General features: G+C 46.7%; 2 protein-coding genes across 11 annotated transcripts in view; both read left to right on the plus strand.

The window, feature by feature from the left end:
• Positions 1-366: 366 nt before the first annotated feature.
• On the plus strand, positions 367-19,160 carry MTARC2 (mitochondrial amidoxime reducing component 2). 4 transcript variants are annotated; one of them, XM_066380441.1, is made up of 9 exons: positions 373-726; positions 3,443-3,616; positions 7,988-8,150; positions 9,158-9,298; positions 14,052-14,113; positions 14,189-14,260; positions 15,750-15,867; positions 16,912-17,016; positions 18,204-18,263. In XM_066380441.1, the coding sequence occupies exons 1-9, from the start codon at positions 449-451 to the stop codon at positions 18,246-18,248; spliced, it is 1,158 nt and encodes a 385-aa protein (XP_066236538.1). In that variant the 5' UTR covers positions 373-448; the 3' UTR covers positions 18,249-18,263. The 4 variants fall into 4 exon arrangements, with proteins under 4 accessions (XP_066236566.1, XP_066236538.1, XP_066236546.1 ...); XM_066380469.1 differs by lacking the exon at positions 9,158-9,298 and having other exon boundaries at positions 367-726; XM_066380449.1 differs by lacking the exons at positions 16,912-17,016; positions 18,204-18,263 and adding an exon at positions 18,330-19,160 and having other exon boundaries at positions 376-726.
• Positions 19,161-19,854: 694 nt separating this feature from the next.
• Positions 19,855-23,682, plus strand: part of MTARC1 (mitochondrial amidoxime reducing component 1) — a 49,178-nt gene continuing 45,350 nt past the window's right edge. For all 7 annotated transcript variants that reach the window (XR_010751031.1, XR_010751032.1, XM_066380526.1 and 4 more), the window contains exons 1-2: positions 19,855-20,669; positions 22,786-22,959. Coding sequence is in view for 5 of the 7 variants with exons in the window: in XM_066380526.1 (XP_066236623.1) it covers positions 20,383-20,669; positions 22,786-22,959 (461 nt within the window). In the remaining 2 variants the exon portion in view is untranslated. The remainder of the gene's footprint in view (positions 20,670-22,785; positions 22,960-23,682) is intronic.

Consider the following 23,682-nt stretch of genomic DNA (forward strand, 5'->3'; position numbering starts at 1 on the left):
CGTTTTTAAATCTCACATTTGAAAGCAGCAATCCCTTTAGGCTGGCTTCAGTTAAGCAACCAAGTGGACGGTCGTCGGGGGTCATGGGGCAGGGAGGGCGGTTTAGCCAGTGGTGACTGGCACCTCAGGGGACGGGAAGAGGGAAGAAATTAAGCGAAAGTGACCAGCCCAGATTAAGCGGGAGGTTAGCCTACTTGCTCTGAGCATCGCAATTGCCTCCCGGGGCGCATGGCACGTGGCCGCGCTCTGCCTCGATTTCCCCGTGGCTCTGCGGTGCTGGTACGTGCGTTGGTTCCCGCACGGTGCATAACCGGTTGAGCCACCTCGGCGCGTGCGCGGCCAGGGTGTCAGGACCAGGGGTTGGGACATCTCTGGCTCCTCCCTGCTACAGGGCCTTCAGCGCTCTCGGGCCCCCTCCTTCCGTTCATTTCCCGCAACTGCTAGTGCCATGGGCGTCGCGGGCTCGTCGATGCTGGCCCGCTTCGTGTCACACCGCCCCGCGCACCCCAGGCTTGCCTGGCTCGGGGTGGCCGTAACGGGACTGGCCGCGGTGGCGCTGGGGACGGTCGTCTGGCGCCGCGCGCGGCCCAGGCGGCGCCGGCGGCTGCAGCAGGTGGGCACCGTGGCGCAGCTCTGGATCTTCCCGATCAAGTCCTGCAAGGGGGTGGCGGTGAGCGAGGCCGAGTGCACCAACATGGGGCTGCGCAGCGGCCACCTGCGGGACAGGTATGGGGAACCCGGGAGTGCATGAGGGTGGGGGTAGGCGGGACCTGCGGGGGATGCGGTGGGGTGGGGGTGCCGGGAGGGAGGTTGCAGTTCCTCCCTCCTTCACCCGCACACAGGACAATGGAGGTTTGCCACCTGGGTTTCCGGATCTGCTTGTTGGAGCCTCTGCCTTTGATCCTTTAGCTGGGAAGGTCAAGTTCATGTCTGATTCAGATTTGGAAAGGTAGGTAGTGGCACACTTCCTAATGTGCAAAAGGACTGAATCTGACCTGGTTATCTCTACGGCGCCTGTGAGTTCTAAACATTCTTAGTTCATGGCGTAAACATAAAATGCCATAATATAGTTGATACACAAAAAGGCCATTGGCCCTCGTGGGCAACCTGGAGCAGTGCTGAAACCAAGTCTTGTTCAAGGACACTGGCTTTGACCTTGCTGGGGCGTATTCCTCACCTTTTCAGTCCTGGGCAAGGTGCCTGGGAGACCCATGAGGTGTGGACACCTGATCCCCTTGAATGAGTGTTGAACAGAGTGAGTCTTCTGATGGGGAGAGGGAATAATGGTGCGTCTTTCTTCTCCCGGAAGCAGAGTGGTCCTCAGGGAAGAACTTTTGGTAAAATTTCTACCCACATAGGGTCTGACATATAAATATTTCTTTCTCCTCCTTCTGAAAAGAAAAGGTATCTTGTCATTTAAGTCACGCCAAAGGTGAGGCACAGACGCACAGTACTAACAGAATTATGCAGCGGGATACCAGGAAGGTTCTCTTGACAGTGAAGGCTGACAAACCCTAGAAAGAATGATATAAACCTCGCAAAAGAAGATGCCTACTAAGAAGGGCTCCTGATGGCTAACTGGGCTCAAAAACAAACAAACAAACAAACAAACAAACAAACAAACAAACAAACAAAGCCTAGAAGCCGTTTCTGCACCGGAGTCTCACACAAACTGTGCTTCAGGGAGAGGTCTGCATGCACTGCGCTTCTGCTATCTGTGCCAGCCCTTATAATGGTGTTGGAATCCAGGGCCAACCAATAAGACTGAGGTTTTTACCATCCAATTGGAGAGTAGCTCTATTCTGACCAATCAGGACAGTGCCTTTTGGACCAATCAAAAAAAAATTTGCGTGAGGACACAGGAATCAGGGACTGGGACAGGGAATTCTGTCCATAGAAACCAGCTTCTCTCTGGCTCTGGGAGCGCACTTTCCCTTTCCACTGGAAACTGAAGATTGTGCCTCCCTGGCTGGTTCTGTATGCAGGCTGTGTAACGCACAGGGGATTGTCCATTCCCCTGCACTGCAGATGTCTAATCCTGGGAAGTTTCTTAAAACTGTATTTCCTGAAACTCCCATCCTAGGCCTATGGAACCAGAATCACCAAGAGTGAATTCAACATCTCCTAAGTGACTCTGATGCTCAAAGTAAAGGGTTTGTCTGGGACCATTAGTATCATGTTTAAAGTTTATGCAAATGTGAAGGACTAGGAAAGGTTTCTTTTTGAAATTCCCAGACCTTGAGACCCTTGTCCTATCAAACACTATGGCATCTCACTAATGTCATAACAAAACATCATTGAACAAAACAATGCTATTTGAGGACCTGCTGTAACTCACCCCAAATCACAAAACCGTTATGTTCTGGAAGGATTTGAACTCAAATCTCTGTGAGTACAGCTTTCACACTCTTCCTGTGAAACTGATCTGTGGTTTGAAAGTTCAAGGAGGGTAGAACAGGATCAGGGGACCTTGGGCAAAGTCATTATTTGCAAAAGAGTTTGAACTTGATGATCTCTATAACTCTATCTAATCTAGATCTTTTTTTTAATGAAAGGATCGTTGAAACTCGATAGCAAGCTGGAAAAAACTCTGCTAAATGACCTCTAATGGTGTTTCAAACTGAGATTTCAAACACAAAACTATAAAGTTTGAATGTAAGAAAAGGCCTCTTTTATTTAATTCTATTTTGAATCTGTACCTTTGGAACTGTTCTAAGAAGCTGGAATCTTCCTCTATGTCTCACATTTCTAGAGGTAGTTTCATCAAAGCTCTGAACGTTATCTGTGAATGCTCAGCTTGAACACCTTGAGCTTTGAGCAGGTTCAAAGTCCGCCTAGCTGAGCCCTGGCACAGGCTGCCTGGCATAGGCACGGCCGTCATCCATGGCACTGTAAACCCCTCCTCTCCTTAGCAGTCACGCAGGACTTGGTTGTTTATAAATCTGTCCAAATCCTTGCTGAAGTCAGCCCCTTATTTCTTCTGCACAGACTATTATTATCTCTTGGAGAAATGAATTCCCTAAGTTTATAATACTGAATGCTCTTTTCTCTTGGATTCTTCCTGTCTGTACCCTCCCCCTCCTCTCGGTGGTGGGGGCCTGGGAAGGTTTCTGTTCAAAGCAGAGGCCTCAAATAAGCACCACAGTTGTGCGAGCAGCGAAGGAAGCCTCTTAAACTGGCCTCATTTTCTGAAGTTTCAGAACTGGGCACTTTCCTATGTTGGCCAGATATTCTCGGTTTCTGCCAAATGGGCTCCTTTTGGGGACACCAACTTATTTTGGACCCAAATGATTTGGCTGGGTCTGAATAATTGTCTAGAAAAAAGAAAGGTTGTTTCCATGTTAGGCAGGCAGAGGGTTTTAATGAGACGGGACACCAGAGGCAAGCTATCTGAGAGTGCGGAAGAGGAATTCCTTAGTGAGCCTCGTTTGTTTCTCGGCAGGTTTTGGCTGGTGATTAAGGAAGATGGGCACATGGTCACGGCCCGGCAGGAGCCTCGCCTCGTCCTGGTCTCCGTCACCTATGAGGACGATCGCCTGATCCTCAGGGCTCCAGGCATGGACCAGTTGGTTTTGCCGAGCAAGCTGCCTTCCTCCAACATACTCCATGACTGCAGGTGCTGTGCTTGGGGCCCTGGGGGCCTGCGACAGGCCTGGTTCCCATTAGACTGCTCCCCTGCACTCTGTCTTGCTAAAGTGTGTACAGTGGGTGATGAGGTTGGTGGAGGAAATATTTATGAGATGTTTTGTTTGGGTTGGGATCAAGCCAGTGGGCAGGTGTGAGTAGATGGTGCAGAGTATTGCTTTCAGGGTACCTGGGAATTGTTTTAATCAGATGTGGTAAGACATGTAGACAAGAAAATGTCTGTCATAGAAAAAGAAGCTTTTTTAAGTATTTGAGATCCCTAGAAACAGGAGGCTTATGCCATGCAGAGCCACGTGGGGGAGCCTCAGGATTGGCCAGGAGGCAGTGGGAACAGGAAAAGTGTAAGCAAGAGCCTTCATTGAGGTTTCTGAAGGAAGAACTTCAAGGAGGATAAAGGCTTAGGATTGGCTAGTATGATAGCCCACAGGGGCTGTCCCCTATTGTCTGGTACCTGGCTCTGAGTGATTAAGGCAGGGGATCATGACCTGGAGTGTAAGAGAGAAACAGAGGAGGGGGCTGGGGCTGGGGGCTCTGGACTGTTTGGAGTGTGTGTGGAAGCTTAGTGGTTTACCATCTCTAGGAATTGACTAGCCCCGGGAAGGGCACTTTCTCTAGAATCAGCAAGGCTCCAAGATGTCAAAGCATCAAAAATATAGAAAGTGAAAAAGTAAGATTAATATAAACTTAGAGGGAATACAAAGAGCCAGTGTTTAGGGTTTGCCTGTTTTTAACAAGTAGAATGGTCTGCTGTTCAGAGTTGCCAGGTCTCAGGCCAGGTAGATGAGGGAATTAACGGGGAAATCACCAGGTGTATCTCAGGGGTGTGTGGTAAGGATGCTAGAGCTTCTCGAGCTGACTCTGCAGCCTCCAAAGTCTGGGACTGAGACGCAGGTGCCCCCAGCAACCGTCAAACATAGAAATTTCCACCTCTGCACAGAGACAGGCTTCAGGCCTGGGTTTCCTCTCAGCCCAGGAGCCCTGCAGGGCTCTCCAGGTCTGTGGCTTTCCAAGATCTTGTCCTGTGCTGTCAGGAAGTCCTGGAGGCTGAGACACTTGTCCTAGGAAGCTCTGGATCCCTTCGTAGCCACCCGAGCATCTCAGCATGTGGGAGTGAGCATTGTCCAAAGGCCTCCAGGCTCATGGGCGGATGCATATCGCTCCCTGTGCCCTTCTCTGCTTTTTACAAGCAAAGACTCTGAGCTGAAACCTGGTAGGCTCAAAATTCCAAAATTTCAAAACCCTGAAGCAATAATTCATTGAATACAAGATTTTCGTTACATATCTAAGCAAGCCTATGGGATGAATCCCATTCACTCCACTTTACAGACAAGGAAACCAAAACTCAGGGCACTGTCCTGTGAGGCAGAGTTGGGATTCGAATCCACCAGCCTCCTAGGCAGTGGCTCTTAATGCCTTCATGTGCAAGAAATAGAAAGGCTTTTCTGTGCATTGCAGGTCTGAGCAAAGAAATTTATTGCAGAGAAAAACCGTAGCCACCTCAACGTTACTGAGGGCATTTGAAGCTCACGGGTAAATGTTCCATGGGCAGGTGTTGAGTGACAGATAAGGAGGGGGCCTTGCAGATCCACTTGTCATTGACACGAAACAAGATTCCACCTTACTGCACTATCTGGCTGAACCTTCAGAACTCCAGGAGGACACAGCCCCCTTCCCTTAATAGGAGGGTCGATACAGGTCTCAAAAGGGCACCAAGGCGAAACCGTCCTTACATAACTTTGTTCAATATGTCAGTGTGTTTCTGGACGACATGGGCTCAGAGAACCCTGGGAGTCTGGAGAACCCAGTGCTGGGAGCTGTGAATCTAGACTAACATGGGCGGGGGAGGATGCAGTCAGCACCCTTCCTTCTGCAGCTGGTCAGACAGACCTGCTGTGACCAGCAAGGCCTGGCTGTACAAGCTATTTTTAATGCATTGCTTGTCATAGCAACTGGAGAACTAATATAAAGTAGATAGTAAGTGACAAACAGTGATGTCCACAGCCAGCTTAATCAACTAAACTAAAATGAACCAACAACCTCAAGCTGGGAGACAGTAAAGGAATTCCTTTGACACAACCATATGAACTGAGTAGTGTATGCTGATTTTTATAAGAAAATGCCAAGTAGTTTCCCCAAATTGTTGTACCAGTGCATCTTTAATCAGAGTCAGAGTTCAGTGTGTCATGTCCTTATCAGCCAGTTCTTGTGTCCAGTCCTTTCATTCAGCCATGAAAAAGAAGAAAAGTCTGGCCCTGGCTGGTTGGCTCAGCGGTAGAGCGTCAGCCTGGTGTGTGGAAGTCCTGGGTTTGATTCCCGGCCAGGGCACACAGGAGAAGCACCCATCTGCTTCTCCACTCCTCCCCCTCTCCTTCCTCTCTGTCTCTCTCTTCCCCTCCCGCAGCCGAGGCTCCATTGGAGCAAAGTTGGCCCAGGTGCTGAGGACGGCTCCATGGCCTCTGCCTCAGGCACTAGAATGGCTCCAGTCGCAACACAACTACAGCCCAGATGGTTGGATGCATGCGGGAGTCTGTCTGTCTGCCTCCCAGCTTCTCACTTTGGAAAAATACAAAAAAAAGAAAAGTCTCACATTTGCGACAAGGGTAAACTTTGCAGGCAATATGCTAAGTGACATAAGTCAGCCAGGGAAAGACCAATACTGTATGATCTTACTAATATGTGGAATCAAACAAACAACAAATAAACAAAACGATTTCTCCCCAAAACCCCAAGTCAGACTCATAGAAATAGAGGTCAGATTGTGGTGACCAGAAAGGGAATTGGAGGAAGATGGTCACAAGGTACAAACTTCCAGATATAAGAGAAAATGAATACTAGGGATGTCATATGCAGCATGGTGACCCAGGCTAACACTGCTGTGTGGTATATTTGAAATATTGATAGTTAAGAGAGTTGATCCTAAGAGTTCTTATCACAAAAAGAAAAAAAACCACAAAAATCTTTTTTCTTTTTTACCATTATGAGATGATGGATGTTAACTAAACTTATTGTGGTAATCATTTCACAATATATGTAAGTCAAGTCACCATGCTGTACACCTTAAATCAGTGGTTCTCAACCTGTGGGTCGGGACAGGTTGAGAACCGCTGCCTTAAATTTATATAATGCTATGTTTCAGTTATATCACAATAAAATTGAAAAAAATTTTTTTTAATGTGGACCATAAAAGAAGACCTTACTCTTGTATTTTAAAAAATGAACCGCTGCCTTAAATTTATATAATGGTATGTTTCAGTTATATCACAATAAAATTGAAAAAAAAATTTTTTTAATGTGGACCATAAAAGAAGACTTTACTCATGTATTTTAAAAAGTAGAGAGGGGGTGGCCTGACCAGTCAGTGGTGCAGTGGATAGAGCATTGGACTGGGATGCAGAGGACCCAAGTCCGAAACTCTGAGGTTGCCAGCTTGAGCGTGGGCTCACCAGCTTCAGTGCAGGGTCGCTGGCTTGTGCGTAGGATCATAGACATGACCTTGCTATCGCTGGGTTGAGCCCAAAGATCACTGGCTTGCAGCCCTAGGTCACTGGCTTGAGCCCAAGGTTGCTGGCTTGAGCAAGGGGTCACTCACTCTGCAGTAGCCCCCCACTCAAGGCACATATGAGAAAGCAATCAATGAACAATTAAGGAGTGACACAAAGAATTGATGCTTCTCATCTCTTTCTCTTCCTGTCTGTCTATCCCTGTCTGTCCCTCTATCTGTCTCTCCCTCTGTCTCAGTCACAAAAAAAAAAAAATGAAGAAGGGTGGAGAGCATTTAGATTCCATTGCATACTTTTAAAAGCATGATTTGATTTTAACATATTTTTATATTTAAATATTAATATAATATACTTTATAATATAATTTTGAGTGTTAATATTTATACTTCAATGGAAATTCTACCTTTCATAACCAAATAAACTTATAAAAAGTTTCTATGTCAACCTAAAATTCTGTGAGGGGTACACAGCTTTAAAAAAATTCTTTTAGGGGTACTCAAGCAAAATAAACTTGAAACCATTATTTTATCTATGAAATCTGCCCATCATGTAGGGTTGGTGCTATATTATTATCTACTACTTCCTATTGGAGACAGAAGGTCAGAGGAGTTAAATGTCTTGCTGAAGGCATAGACTAGAGTTCTAGTTTGAACTAAGTCTGCGAACTCCAACCTCAGGTTGCATCTGCCACACCCGACTGCATCCTTCTTCCCTTCTGAAAGTGTTCTACATTCTTAGGCATCTTGAAGCTTGTTCTGAACACAGAGCCTCAGGCTCCAACCTATTGACCCAGAACCTGTTGATTCAGGAAGTAACCCTGGTCTCTGTTGTCACCCTTCCAGGATTTTTGGTCTTGACATTAAGGGCAGGGACTGTGGCGACGAAGCAGCGCAGTGGTTCACCAACTATTTGAAAAGGGAAGCTTTCCGGTTGGTTCAGTTTGAAAAGAACATGAAGGGAAGGCCATCGAGGAAGCTGTTCCCAAATTCTGTGCAGAATTACCAGGTGAGCTTCCCTTCATTCCCACCAGTCACTCTTCTCTTCCCGCTTTCTTGTCGGCCCCCAGGGAGCCCCTCTGGGGAGCCCAGTTAGGGAAGTAGTCATGGCTCTGGGGAGTGGTACTGAGGGTGCCATCCGGGCAGGTGTTGCGGATGGAGACTGAGTGGGTACCAGAGCCTAGGGCTCTCCAGGACGCACAGAGGATGGGATGTGGGCCATATCAGTGCAGGGGAAGCCAGGGTCTCCCAGGGAGATGGGAGCTCAGGAGAAAACAGGCTGGGGGGTGGGGTGGGAGGTGAAAGTGAGAGGTTTGTTTGGGATTAACTCCAGGTTGCTTAAAATTACAGAAGCTTAAAATTACAGAATACTTAAAATTATAGCATTCTCCAAATGCTGCCTTCACAGTCAGTACAGGATGGTTTTTTCGAGTGCTGGGAAGGCCCCCGTCCTGAAGGACACTGCTCTCTGTGTCTTTGAGTCTGCAGTGAGATAAGGTTTAAAATGCAAGCTCCTCAGGAAGTCTACCCCAGACTCCCCAATCAGATTGCTCACTCCACAAGCTCCTTGAATGCATGACATTTTATGGGCTTTGTCCTCTACAGTGTCACCACCTATTATACCTGGTACCTAGTAGGAGCTTATAAATGAATGTCAAGTGAATGGCGGTGGTGGCCGGAAGAAGTCATACTAGAGTAGAGCTGATTGGCCGCAGACCCTACGCTGTCTGATGATAGTGATGGGGGGGGGGGGGTCACCTGTTGGGCGCTGGAGTGAGGAGCAAGGAAGATGGTGGAGCTGGAGGGGAAGGTTGGCCCCGAGCCTGCCTGCTGCCCTCATTGGGTAGACGAAGAGCCCTTCCCAAAGCCCAGAGCTGATGTCAGCTCTCCTTTCTGGACACCACTGACCCCTTCTGCACTCAGCTGGTTTTGCTTGTAGACTTTGCTTAGCTGTGCAGTTGCCCAAAGGAACTTCAGGGGACAGGGAGGCCTGACGGGGCCGTGCTCTTGGCGCAGGTGGCCTACCCGGACTACAGCCCGCTCATGGTCCTCTCGGAAGCCTCCCTGGCAGATCTGAATACCAGGCTGGAGAAGAAAGTGAAAATGGAGCAATTCAGGCCAAATATTGTGATCAGAGGCTGTGGTGCTTTTGAGGAGGTAAGAGGCGCACTGTTTCTGCGCGTTATGCTCAGACATGCTGTTCAAGACACTAACAGAACTGCTGCCTCCTTTAGCCAGCGTCCACGCTGACCCTTCAGAGCTGGCAGTGCAGGGACACCCCTTTCCCGAGTCACCTTAACTTTGTCTGTCGTTCCTGCACTGCTGCCGCCATCTCCTCGCCAGCCTGAAGGGGGCGCTGCTCGCCCTTTAATGCTCAGGCCCCAAAGCAAGCAAAGGGAAATTCAAATTACAACCAGCCTGGGACAAGGTTACCATATACGATCATAGCTCAGAGATAACTGAAGCGAAATGGAGAATAGCCATCTCTCCCTTCCCTGTACCACCCAGGAGTGCTTTCAAAGATTTGACACTCTTTAAAATGTGTCCTTTAGGATCAGCCTTTGCAGGGAGCCCAGTGGAAATCCTTGCCCATGTAGACACTTTGTATTATTAGATAAAAAAATAGCAAAGTATACAGAAGTCGTCTACTTGTTGATGTTTTCCTGTCATTTGTTACCTATTTTCTTCAGTTCCTGTTAACATTTGTTAAAAATGTGTTTTAATTGATCACCTATTATGCGCAGGTGCCAAGGATGCTTAGAAGGAGAAAAGCCTCAACGGTGGGGGAGAGAGGGTGGTGAGCGCTGGGAGGGGTCAGATGACGCTACCCCAAAGCTGTGCCATGTGCGTGCGTGGGTGTGTGTGTTAGTGTGTTGAGGGGACCCGGCCACCATGCCGAGGAAGGTAAAACTTCTGTTGTGGATACTGAGGAGCTAGTATTGATTTTGAACAAGGCGGTCATTAATGAGTTGTGGTCCTCAGACAGCTGCGGATGCCCGCAGTATGCCAGGCGTGACGTTGCTCTAGCGACGCTCTCTAATGTACATCCCCAGGCAGGAATGGCGGTCCCATGCTTAGTCGCCAGAGGGTCTTTCGGGAAAACTGCAGATTAGCAGGCCTTCCCTGGAACCAACATCAGAACGGTGATGAGGCCCGGGACTCGGCCTTGGCCACACTGTCCCAGGTCAATCCCCAGGTCACTGGTGCCTCGAGAGCAAACTTAGGGGCGGGGCCTCTGAGGGGTGGGGTGGGGGGGTATGGTGGGGCGGGAGAGGAAGGTGCTGACCTTAGGCCACTGGCTCCTCGAGGGGAGGGGCTTGAGTTCTCTCCCCAGGAATACATACAAATTTGACAGGACCTGAAGTTTATTTAATTTGGGACCTCTTTAAGAAAAAAAAATATATAATAAAATTAGGTGCAGGTCCTGTAAAGGTCCAGTGCATGTAGCCCAGCAGAGGCTGAAGGCTCACTAGCTTTTCAGTAAATACACCTGTCTCCCCCTTTCTACCTTCCCGAGGACTGTGCATAAGTATGGGGTCATAAGACACTTCTTTTTTTAATTTTTTTAATTTTTATTTTTGTATTTTTCTGAAGCTGGAAACGGGGAGAGACAGTCAGACAGACTCCCGCATGCGCCCGACCGGGATCCACCCGGCACGCCCACGAGGGGCGACGCTCTGTTGCGACCAGAGCCACTCTAGCGCCTGGGGCAGAGGCCAAGGAGCCATCCCCAGCGCCCGGGCCATCTTCGCTCCAATGGAGCCTCGGCTGCGGGAGGGGAAGAGAGAGACAGAGAGGAAGGAGAGGGGGAGGGGTAAAGCAGATGGGCGCTTCTCCTGTGTGCCCTGGCCGGGAATCGAACCCGGGACTTCTGTACGCCAGGCCAACGCTCTACCACTGAGCCAACCAGCCAGGGCCAATAAGACACTTCTTGAACGTGGAATGAAATTAGTGTTCCGTGTAAGCGACGTGTGTTACTAAACACTGGGTTTGAAATTTGTTCATGAAGAAGGAAATCTTTCACAGGAATCCTATAATTGGACCATTATTTTCTGAGAACTTTTTTTTTTTAAATAGCTTCTCAGCCTCTTGGCTAAGATCAAGTGTCGAAACTTTCTTTTAAGGAATACGGTTTTTATGTGATTTGTCTCCATTGAGAGAAGTATGTTGATATTGATTTTAGTTTAAGATCTTGAGCTGGGGGAATAAGAAGAAAAGGTGGTCTCATTCCTACCTGAGGAATTTTTGCTTTCCTATAACTTGTCAAGCCGAACCTAAGGCTAATGCAAGCCTAATCCTGTTCCCCTAGGCAATTTCAGTCTTTCTTTTTCTTTTTTATAACATTATGTTCCCATTTGTTTTATATTTTCATTGCAGTGGGCTTGCAGAAATAGTAATACTCATATTTTTCTAGAATATTCTAATTTTCCTAGAGAAGTCCTCTAGTTATGTGCATTAAGAAAAAAAGGTCCTTACTATAAATGATGCTAATGTTGCTGACTTATTCTCCCTTAAATTAGGAAGCCCCATAGTGGCCTGATGCATTAACCCATCTTCCTGGCACCATCGCATGGTTACAATTAGTGAGACTCAGTTAAATATTAATGTAAAATGATAAGGCACATCAATAGCATGGTACTAAAATTCAGACCATTATTTACTGCAAAAATATAGAGTAATAGGATAATGTGGTGTGCAATTTTACTGTTTGTGACCCAAAGTACTTTGTACTTTCTTCGTGTAATTCAGAATATTAAACGGATTTTAAAAGGCTGTTTCCCTTGGGCCATTGTAGTGTGTTTGAGTTCCGGGAAGGCAGAGCAGTGAAATTGAAAAATACTAAAATTGACCAATGCTTCTAATCCCTAGTTGACCAGCGTGGGTTCACTGTTTCCTGAACTCTGCTTGCTGTCTTGCTAAGTGGGGCTCGACATTCTTTTCTTCTTTTTTTGCACTGGCCTGTTTGTATCATTCCTGATCCCACATTATGAAAGAACAGTGGAGAACCTTGCAGAAAACCATCAGTGTAGTAGTTGTCCCTGGAGAAGTGCTTCTTCAAGAAGCTTCTAGAGAGGCAGTGGATTTTGAAGCTGGACAGCTGTGGTTTGAATACCAGTCCTCCTAGTAAGATACTTCGCAGCTGTTGAAAAACAATCATTCCCAAACTTTTCAGTCTCTAACAACCAGAGTCGGGATGAGTTAGGATTTTATTCACATGCTCAGATAAAAAGTCTCCCAGCTTCAAGGATTTCCAAAGTAGCAACAATAAAAGTAACGATATGCAAAACAACAACAAAAGTAATGATAACAGTTATGGCTCACAATTATCAAATGCTTGTATATAACAGGCAATTGTAAAATGTAATTTTCTACCAGACCCATGACCTACCTTATTCCATTTAATCCTCCTGGTTACCCTTTCCATTCTGCAGCTCACAAGACATCATTGTGTTATAATGTAACTTCAGTGGGTGCTGACCAGCATTAAAAAAAAAAAAAAAGAATACAAGATATCAGAGTAAACTATATGAAGAAACAGTAACACTTGTTTTGCAAAACTTTTAAGTTACATCTTGGGGATGTTTGTAAAAGAGCATTAAGAAACAATATAAAATGTAACTTTTTAAAGACTATATTTATCATATTTAGATTTATGATAAAATTGAGAAGAAGGTGGAGAGATTGCCCATATCACCCCTCCTGTTATATTCACCTACTGAAGGACATCTTGGTTGCTTCCAAGTTTTGGCAATTGTAACTGTGTGTGTGTGTGTGTGTGTGTGTGTGTGTGTGTGTGTGTGTGTGTGTGTGTGTGACAGAGACAGAGAGACAAAGAGAGAGCAGATAGGGAAAGACAGACAGGAAGAGAGAGAGGTGAAAAGCATCAATTCTTTCTTGTGGCACCTTAGTTGTTCATTGATTGCTTTCTCATATGTATCTTGACGGGGTGGGGGGGTACAGCAGAGCGAGTGACCCCTTGCTCGAGCCAGCAACCTTGGTCTTCCAGGTGGTGAGCCTTGTTCAAACCAGATAAGCCCGCGCTCAAGCTGGTGACCTCGGGGTTTCAAATCTGAGTCCTCCGCATCTCAGTCCGACACTGTATCCACTGTGCTATTGCCTGGGCAGGCCCAAGTTTTGGCAATTTAAAAATGTCATTTTCTACCTTGCTTCACAGTAGAAAACGCTTGATAGTCACTGAGGTGAGCAGTACTTTCCAGATGTGGAAACTGAGACTCAGAGAATTCGAATTTGCTCAGGGTCACACAGCTAATGGGTGGCCAGGTGAGGACTTGTGTTTCAGCTGCCTGTCAGAAGTCCAGCCACTGCCAGGCCACCTGGCAAAATTGCTCTTAGCCCCCATGCACTCTGCAGGCGGGGGTGGGGGGGAGGCAGGCCTTTGTCTCTGGGGGAGGCAAGATGGTTGAGGTCAATAAAAAAGAGACAGGAAGAGTGGAGCCGGTGACCCGTGGTCAGGCTGCCTCTGTTTGGAGGCAGGAAGTGTGGAATGATTGACTTCCCTTTGGTAATGTCCTACTCATCAGAAATATGTCCAGTTTTAACTTGGCTTCCATTGTAGCTGAGCTGTGAGGGGAGAGTGGACTTGTCTTGCAAGCTCTATGTTTCTCATTCTATATCCATAAATTTGCTTTTGAGTTAATTATTCTCAGGGCGATTGCCCCCCAGAGTTCTGCTCTAGATGCTGATGGCCAGGTTTCTGAACCCGGGAGTTAAGGGGCGGAGCCTGGACTCACCAGCATGCCGCCCGCCTGTGAGTCCTTTTGGGAATTTCTTGGCATCTTCCTGCACCTCTTTCGTCTACTAGCTTTGTAACTAGCACCAACCAAAGAATAAACTGCCTTAAAGACGAACACAGCCTTAATTCAACAGATAATGTTTCCTTTCCTCCTAGGATACCTGGGATGAAATCCTAATTGGCAACACAGAAATGAAAAAGGTTCTAGCTTGCCCCAGGTAAGAACCCTCGGGAGACTCAAGTCTGGGGTTGGCTCCTAATTATCACCTAACCCTTGGTTAACTGCCTGACAGGTGCGTTTTGACCACGGTGGACCCAGATACCGGAGTGATAGACAGGAAGGAGCCATTGGAAACCCTGAAGAGGTAGAACAAATGTCTGGTTTATTTTTAATATTATCCCCACCTAGAACTACCTGTAAGTGGAGGGGGCCCTGTCTGGGGGGAGATGTTTTTACGTTTTGCTGCTTTAACGGTCCAGAGAGCTAGCAGCTTGTGTTATGATCTTTGAAGATGGAAAACGCCCTTTATTTTTTTTAACACCTCCCACCCCCGAATCCCAGACAGGGCCCCCTCCACTCTGCCTGCTGGTTGGTTTGTCTATAGGTTGATGTAAGTGAGCATGGCTTCCTCTTTTTTTTTTATGGATGCTATCTTCTAGTACTTTTGATGAATCTTTAATGGTATAATAGTATTTTTTTTTTTTTTTTCTGAAGCTGGAAACGGGGAGAGACAGTCAGACAGACTCCCGCATGTGCCCGACTGGGATCCACCCAGCACGCCCACCAGGGGCGACGCTCTGCCCACCAGGGGGCGATGCTCTGCCCCTCCGGGGCGTCGCTCTTTTGCGATGAGAGCCACTCTAGCGCCTGGGGCAGAGGCCAAGGAGCCATCCCCAGCGCCCGGGCCATCTTTGCTCCAGTGGAGCCTTGGCTGCGGGAGGGGAAGAGAGAGACAGAGAGGAAGGAGGGGGGGGGGGTGGAGAAGCAAATGGGCGCTTCTCCTATGTGCCCTGGCCGGGAATCGAACCCAGGTCCCCCGCACGCCAGGCCGACGCTCTACCGCTGAGCCAATAGTATGTTTTGAAGTTTTCATGTCTCTCATATCAATTTTTAAAAACATTTCCACATGTTTTTCCAAATGAAGACCTCAAACACTATTTTTACTGCAACTCACATTTATTAGAACCAATATCAAGGACTATGAAAATAATTGAAGTTGTTTCCTTAAAATTTTAGAAAAAAATATAATGCATTGTCAGTTTGTTTACCCAGGGGCTTTTTGTATTCCAGGGTATCTGCATTTGTTCCATTTTGTGACTTAAAGAATTTGGGCTGACTCCATATAAAATGTGTTTTTAAGCCAAAGTTAACATTTTTGGGGAGATGCTGTTTATTTTCTCTCCCTTTCCTCTGCTTTGTTGTTGGCTCCTAAAGAGTTTAGGTTAGACGTTATTTCTTGAAGCATTCAGATTTACAATTCAGTTTTGTTTTGCTGTTTAAGATGCAGTGAGGCTCACTTTTCTTGAGGTTGCCTGAGCATCTGTTTCAATAAGTTGTGGAATTGGAGGTACACATGTCAACTAAGTATTTAAGCAACATCTGAAAGTTTCTTTCTTTTTTGGTCTCAAACTGGAGCCATGGGAAAATTGTTCAGACTTTCAGGATACTTCTCGAAAAACTAGAGTTATTTGCAGTTTGACTAATGGCCCCTAAACTTCTCTGTCATCATGTCAAAAAGAAACACTGGCCATGTATTTATAATTAACCTGGGGATGGGAGCTTGAATTCTGTTGACAGCACTTAGATTATTATTCCTTTTTTTGTGCCTGATGGTGGGTTTTTGCTTTTTTCAGCTACCGCCTGTGTGACCCTTCTGAGCAGAAGATATACAAGTCGTCCCCACTTTTTGGGATCTATTATTCGGTGGAAAGAACTGGAAGCTTGAAAGTCGGTGACCCTGTGTACCGGATGGTACAGTGACGCATCCATGGGGGTGACACGGTAAAGGACCAGCTTTGCTTCTGGAAGGCAGTGCCTTGAAGTCACTGCCCCCTTCTCTCACATTGAGATGTTTTTACGTTTTGCTGCTTTAACGGTCGGAGAGCTAGCAGCTTGTGTTCTGATCTTTGAAGATGAAAAATGCCCTTTATTTTTTTTAACACTCCCCCCAAGTCCTCTGTATTCTCCTACCCAGCCCTCCCCAGTCCACTTCCCCATTCAATTATAAAATGCTGATGCTGGTGCCCCTGTGGAAAGACAGGTATCTGTGTGCCAGCTCATTAAGGAACATTACTCAGGAATAGGAACAGGAAGGTGGGCGACCCTCAAGAATCACATGCTTATTATTTTCTGTCTCTGACAGAAAAGCAAAGGGGAAACATTGAAAGCAGTCAAAATCAACTTGGGGGGGGGGAGTGTTAAATGCTTTGTATCAAATGAGGTTTTGAAATATGGTTTAAAGCTTGAAAGAAAAGCCAGCGCACCAGGCTGCCTGGATTCTGCATCGCAAGGTGAAAAATAATGCTCTCACATGGATGTCGTTAGGCCAAGTAAAACCCTGACCCCCTAGGGCATAAGGCCTGACCCCCAAATTATAGGAAAGTGGGTGTCAAGACTTCAAATCGAGATTTTTAAGTAGCTTTTCTCTTCAAATCCATAACCCAGGTCTTAAAGTTACCTAATGTCCAAAACTCTCAACTTTCTGCCTCTCTGTGGCCTGACTTCTCACCATCTGCCTGACCATCCTTGTGGACAGCGTGGGATAGTGGTCCAGACAGTCTGCATTCAGCAGACTTGGATTCATAATCACAGAAGTAACATTTTCAACACAGTTGAGTTACTTAACTGAACTCTTTAAACCCCAAGACCCTTATATGCAATGTGGGAAGAATGATAACACTCCCCCAAACCAATAAACATTATTTGGAAATTAATTCACATAAAGTTGTAGCATTGCCACCAAAACAGAAAATAATAAATGTTAGCTATGGTTTTCACTGACATCATTTCCAACAGCTACTCCCAGTCTCAGATCCCACTGTGGTGTACAGAGGAGACAGGCTCTGCCCGTGTGCTGAGCAAGACCAAGAGACGTTTCCCTCAGTGGCCTGTTATGATCAGGTATTTGTGTAACTATAACCATATTTCACCACTTCTAAAATGCAAGCTTTTCCCACATTGTAACCTCTCTGAAATCAACAAGCTTATAACATTCAGGATGTAAATAAAAACATCTTGGTGATGCATAAAAAATAATGGTCCATTTTAGGATTTGATGAAGTCCAGTAAATACTGGAGTGGAAACCGTGAAGTTTCTAAGTGCCTCTCGTTTCCAAGGCCCCACCTGGGGAAAGTCGGGCCCAGCCTGAGCCATGCCAACTCTAAAGCCTTTAAAATAAATAGCAGATCCTACATTCACCAGGGTTTCTCATGTTGTCTATTTATCCGTTTAAAATTTAATTTTGTAAAAGTTCGTCTGTTCCATTATCAATGCAAGACATGCTTACCATGGCAAATTTAGAAAATATGAGATAAGTAGAAGAGCCTGACCGGGCAGTGGCGCAGTGGATAGAGCGCCAGACTCATCTGGTTTGAGTAAAGCTCGCCAGCTTGGACCCAAGGTCACTGGCTCAAGCAAGGGGTTACTCGGTCTGCTGTAGCCCTACGGTCAAGGCTCATATGAAAAAAAAAAAGAGAAAAGTAGAAGAAAAAAGTGACCCATTGTCTGTGTTATAAATTTTATTCTGGTTGGTTTTTTGTGTGTATTTTATGTAGCTGTGTAATATACATAATTATATATCATATACACCATACAGATATATATATAAATATATATTATATGCTATATATACACATATATATTATAATATGTCATGTATCTATCACATGATATATATATATATCTACACAGAAGTATGTATCATAAGCACTTTCATAGCCCTTCAAACTATTCACATGTCATTCCTGATGGCTTCATGACATTACATTGTATAAATATAACCCTTTTAAACACCATTTTACAGTACTTGACACTCGAACTACCGATATATCCAATTTTGTTTTAAATAATATTGTAGTGCATGTGTTCGTATGCAGAACATTGAAAAAGTGTTTTTCTGTAAGTGAAATTCTTAAAGTAGAATTATTGACTCATGGGGTATAGGCATATACTGTACTGTATATTTTTTAGCATCTCAACAATCGCTTTCAAAAGGGCTCTTCCTTTGTACCCCCCCACCCCCCATGTCATGTGAGAGACACCCTGATGGTAGCCAGAACTGGGTCTTAATGCTGCTTTTTTCCATTAGGGTAATTTGGTGCAAGACTCGGTTTATATTCCTGCATTTCAATAAGAAGCAGTTGGTGAGTATTTAATTATGTATGACCCGTTGGAGAAATAAGCAAATAATCAGAGATTCTTATTATTTATTCAGGTTTCCACGTCCAGGAGACCTTGATCAGGATTTTAACTACAACAGCAGTGCCTCCTGGGCCAATCCTCATCACCTAGCTTCTGATCATCTTCGCCCTGGAAATGAATGTTTTTGATTTTTGGGAATTATATATGCTCCAAGTTAATGCAGGGAAAGTATTAGAGGTGATTTGGGAATAAGAAGGTTGTGTAGATTTTTAGATAAGGAAAGACTTTTAAAATAAATGAAATTGTCTATAAAATTACTTTGAATGTTACCATAGCTCTTACACCTCTGACATTAATTTTGATGGGTTGAGAAAGTATAAAGAATCGTCTGGAAAGCTGCAAAATTTTTCCTAAGTGTTTACATTATGTTATGTACCATTCCATATTTTAGGCAAAATGAGGAACAACAGGGTCCCGATGTGCCTTCATCGGAGAACACAAAATTCTGTTAGTTGGTTTTTACATGGCTGTTGAGTCCTATTGACTTTCCACTCATGTATTTTTGACCCGACCCTCAGGTTGTTCTTGAGTACGGCAATTATTTTATAGACCTTGTTTTTATAGTCAGTCATGCTTCTGTTAGTCCATGGAAAAGTAATTGTGTGCATGGTAATTCCAGGTATGATAAGAGAATAGAGCGGAGTTTTGAGAGTGGGAGTGGGAAGATGGGAAGTTGCACATATTTTTTTAGGTGCAAATAATATATATATATTTTTGGTAACAAAGATAAATGAACTGTTTTGGTGTATAACTAAAAAATTATCAGTGGAGTCATAGGTGAATGAATTATTCTACTTATGATTTTGTGGTTTCTTTAATATTAATAAATGTGAATCTCCTTATACTTTTTCTTTGGCACTTATGAGTCTGTTTCATATTAGAACTTCAGTCACTGTCATCCAGGCTTTTTGATTGATTAGCAGAGATTCAGTGGGACTCCACGCACGTTACCTCTTCTTATTGGTGGGGGGCATGGGACATCAGGAAGGACACAGGCAGCCTACCTGCAGCATAGTGGCAGGTGGCTGGGAGGAGACTGTCCCAGTGGCCAGCGAGGAGCAGCTGTTTTCCTTTGCTGGATTCTGGGACTGAAATTCACCTCTATTTCCCTTAAGGGGAAGGTGTTCACTTAGCCATGTTCCTTGGTACATTTTGGAAATGATGAAATTGAAAAATCATGCTAACTTCACAGTCAGCCATCAACACAGGGAAGCAATATTTTCCCTTTAAATGTCTGAAGAGAAATTAGGGAGAGAGGGAAACAAATACATACAGTTTAAAGTCTCTGAGCTGTCTTTTTCTATGAAGAATATAGGGCCCAAAGTGCTGCCTCGTTCTGAGACGTGATGTAGTTCACTCCATCCCACCAGGAACACATCATTCAACAGTTGCGGAGGAGGCGGAAGGGGGGGGAGGGGCTAGATTGATCCAAGACCCTTCTTCTAGCTCATTCCTGGGAGAAGTGAGCTCATGGTTGTACCCCAATAGCTGAAGCAACACTGACCCGAGTACCCTGGATTTCACAGGAGTAGGGAGAGGGAGAGGGTGACCTGAGGTTGGAAAATGAATAGGATAGGTTAGGACACTGACTGCAAGCTCCGGGCTCCGGGAGGCACGCGGGGAGGGTGGCGGAGGACAGCTGGGCGCACTGCAGGCCACGTGGTGCCCACCGACTCCCCACGGAGTCTGACCCATAACTCGAAATAGCGTTTTGTCTTGCAAATTTTCTTTTCGTCGATGTCAGGTTAAATAAACGATCCACAAAAACGTAAATAACCCGATCGGTCGCTTGCAGCGTTCACAGGGTAGGGCTTCCCGCCTTGCAGAGCGGCGGCAGAAGACGGGTGGAAGACCCTGGAGGCCGAACACCAGATCCCACCCCCGGCGCCCAGGGCCCACCCCTCCCGGGAAGGGCGCGCACTCTGATAGGCTCGGAACGGTTCCGGAGCTGCGCTCCTTCTGGGCTTCGGCCAAGGGTCACTGCGCCCGCGGCAGCCCCGGACTGTGGCTGGCACAGGGCGGCGGTAACCCAACCCAGCTGCCGCCACTCCCGCAATCTCTCGGCTATGGGCGCTGCGGGCTCAGCGGCGCTGAACCTCTTCCGAGTCCCGGCGTCACGCCTCCCCGCGAACCCCAGGCCCACCTGGCTCGCGGTGACCGCAGCGGGACTGGCCGCGGTGGCGCTGGGGACGGTCGTCTGGCGCCGCGCGCGGCCCAGGCGGCGCCGGCGGCTGCAGCAGGTGGGCACCGTGGCGCAGCTCTGGATCTTCCCGATCAAGTCCTGCAAGGGGGTGGCGGTGAGCGAGGCCGAGTGCACCGCCTTGGGGCTGCGCAGCGGCCACCTGCGGGACAGGTATGGGGAGCCCGGGAGTGGGTGAGGGTGGGGCGGGGGCAGCCTGCAGAGTCCGCTCACCGGCTCTGCCAGTAACCGAGAGCTGGCTGGGGACAAGGAACAAGAGAAAAGGGTTCCATCACCTCCCAGAGGGCACCCCAGGGTCCGGAGCTGCTCTTCCGGGGTGGCTGTCTCTCCACCTCCCAAGGGCTCCGTCATATCTTGCGCTCCTAGTGAGGTGCGCACCGGTGCCTAGGTGTCACCAGTGCACAAGCGAACTTTGAACTCCGTCTAGAGGCGAGCCAGGATTGGTCTCCGCCTCTCTGTTGTTAGCCGCTGTCTCTGGAGAACTTGGGGACAACTTGGAGCGGTGGAGCCCAGTCCTCAGATCGCAGGGAGGCCCAGCACACGATGGGATGGTCGCATCAAAAGGACAGCAGTGGACGCTTAAGTTGCTTGCAGCTTAAGAGCTGTTGTTGCATAGATTATTCTCCCCAAGTCTCCCAAGCACGCTTTTATGGATGAAGAAACCATGTTCAGAGCCGCATCTGAATGACAAATTCATAGAGCTAGATTAGAGGTTACCAGGAGTGGGGGGGGGGGGGGGGTATTGCTTAATGGTTACAGAGTTTCTGTTTGAGATGGGGAAAAGGTTTTGGAAGTGGATGGTGGTGGTGGTTGCACAACATTGTGAATGTGCTTAGTGCCACCAAGTTCTGCGCTTAACAATGGTTCAAGATGCATTAAAATTTTTTTTTCAGTCTCTATTGATGGGCACTTAGGTTGTTTCTACCCTTTGGCTTTGTGGGTAATACTGCTGGGAACATTTGTGCACAAGTATCTGTTTGAGTCCCTGTTTTCAGATCTTTTGGGTGTACATCTAAGAGTGTGTCAGGGATCTGATGCTGTATATATTCTACTGCAATAAAAGGTTAAAAAGAAAGAGAAAGGCCGGCAGGTGTAAGGGCACGAGGAAGTGACAGTACCTGCCTTGCTGAAGAGTTGGGGTTTTATCCTGAAAGCGGGAACTGTGGCGGGACTTTGCATGAGGTAGTGACATGATCAGATTTGTGTCTGAGGAAGAGCAGACTACCAGTGTTACTAGGGACAGTGACTAGAAAGAATATTCAGGGGCTGGTCCCAAGGATGTGGCACTGGGCAGAGCTCTGTCCACGTCCAGGATGAAGGGCGATAAAGGCCAGCTCAGGAAATGCTTGCATTAGCTTCCTCCTTCTCGTGGGCTGTCTACCTCCACCATGGTGACTGGCTGGAGGTGTTGACCCAACATGCCTACCATGTATATTTTTTAATGTGTTTGGATCCCCAAAGCACAAGCTTACATCTACAATGGTAATCATCCAATTTAGTGTGAGTCTAAATTAATGAAACATCAGTATGTCTAGCTTTCTCTGTAGCTGAGAGGCAATGTACACAGACTGCTTTGTTCTTTTTGTGGAAATGGTTCTTCCTATTGCTTTTATTTCTTCTTTTATTTCCCACCCCCACCCTCCCCGAGAAGTACCGCTAGACCAGGCATCCTGGCCAGAATTAATATTGTCCATATTAACAATGGACCTTTCAGTAAATTGCAGAATTCACAGTTCTTAATATGGGAACAGTGATTTTTTTTTTTAAGGGAAGGATGGATTTGGCAAGGTGTACGTGGCATTGAATGTGATCAGGTGAGCTCCCAGCTCTGCAAACAATACAGCGAAAGCCTTGTTATTTCACCTGGTGGGAGCCATTGCCTATTGCTCGTCCAGCATCGGGGGCCCTTACTGGGAAATACATTACTGTCATTTCCTGGGGCAGGTTGTATGAAAGTGATCAGACTTTCTGGCAATTGAGATGAAAATATAATTCACATCTTTGATTTCTGTGCCATCAAGGAGCTCAAAATGTTCTGTAGGAATTATGTCAGATGCTTGAGTGGTCATTAAACCCTTTGAAATGAACTGACAGACTCAGTCTTGCTAGGCTGCTAAGTTGATATTTCGGACAGACAGACATGCGCAGACTCACACACATGCCAGGCTCACGCAGAGGAATTCAGAGAGGACAGGGCGTGACCGAAGGGCCTGTCCACCCGCAGCCCATCATGGCAGTCGTGCATCAACTTATGTTTTGAAAATGGCAGGTTTTGGCTGGTGATCGACGAGACGGGGAATATGGTGACTGCTCGCCAGGAACCTCGCCTGGTCCTGATGTCCCTGACCTGTGAGGGGGACACCCTGACCCTCAGTGCAGCCTACACGAAGGACCTGTCACTGCCCATTAAGATGCCCACCACAAACTCACTGTTCAAGTGCAGGTAAGGAAAAGGCCGTTCTTAGCTTTGGCCTGAGTGTTGATTCATGCGGTTTCAAGAGAGTTCGAATTAGGGAGGCTACTATTATTCGATATATAAATATACTGAGAAAGGTGCACCATATATAGGGTCAATGTCGTGATGATCTAAAGGAAGGAGGAATGAGGAAGCAGCTTCAGAAACATAGGTTTATGTGGGATTCACAGGAATAAAAGTCCCACATCAGAAATCCTGGGGGAAAAGCCTGACCAGGCGGTGACGCAGCGGATAAAGCGTCGAACTGGGATGCTGAGGACCCAGGTTCGAGACCTGAGCTCGCCTGCCAGCTTGAGCACGAGCTCATCTGGTTTGAGCAAAGCTCACCAGCTTGAACCCAGGGTCGCTGGCTCGAGCGAGGGGTCACTCAGTCTGCTGAAGGCCCATGGTCAAGGCACATATGAGAAATCAATCAATGAACAACTAAGGAGCCACAATGAAGAATTGATATTTCTCATCTCTCTCCCTTCCTGTCTGTCTGTCCCTATCTGTCCCTCTCTCTGACTCTCTCTGTCTCTGCCACAAAAAAAAAAAAAAAAAAAAAAAAAGAAATCCTGGAGAAAAAAGCATATTGACATGTCAGCAAGGGACAGATACCACCATCAAAGGCTAAAGGACCAAAATGTGGTGGGAGGGACTGGGGAGAGTGTCCTGGAAGAGGTGACCTTAGGACTTGCCCTGCTTTGCCTG

This window comes from Saccopteryx leptura, chromosome 1, assembly GCF_036850995.1.
Source record: "Saccopteryx leptura isolate mSacLep1 chromosome 1, mSacLep1_pri_phased_curated, whole genome shotgun sequence".
NCBI lineage: Eukaryota > Metazoa > Chordata > Mammalia > Chiroptera > Emballonuridae > Saccopteryx > Saccopteryx leptura.

Coding starts and splice junctions, on each gene's coding strand:
- MTARC2 (XM_066380441.1), top strand. CDS start 449: ATGGGCGTCGCGGGCTCGTCGATGCTGGCCCGCTTCGTGTCACACCGC. Junction 727..3,442: donor AGCGGCCACCTGCGGGACAG/GTATGGGGAACC, acceptor GTTTCTCGGCAG/GTTTTGGCTGGTGATTAAGG. Junction 9,299..14,051: donor GCTGTGGTGCTTTTGAGGAG/GTAAGAGGCGCA, acceptor CTTTCCTCCTAG/GATACCTGGGATGAAATCCT.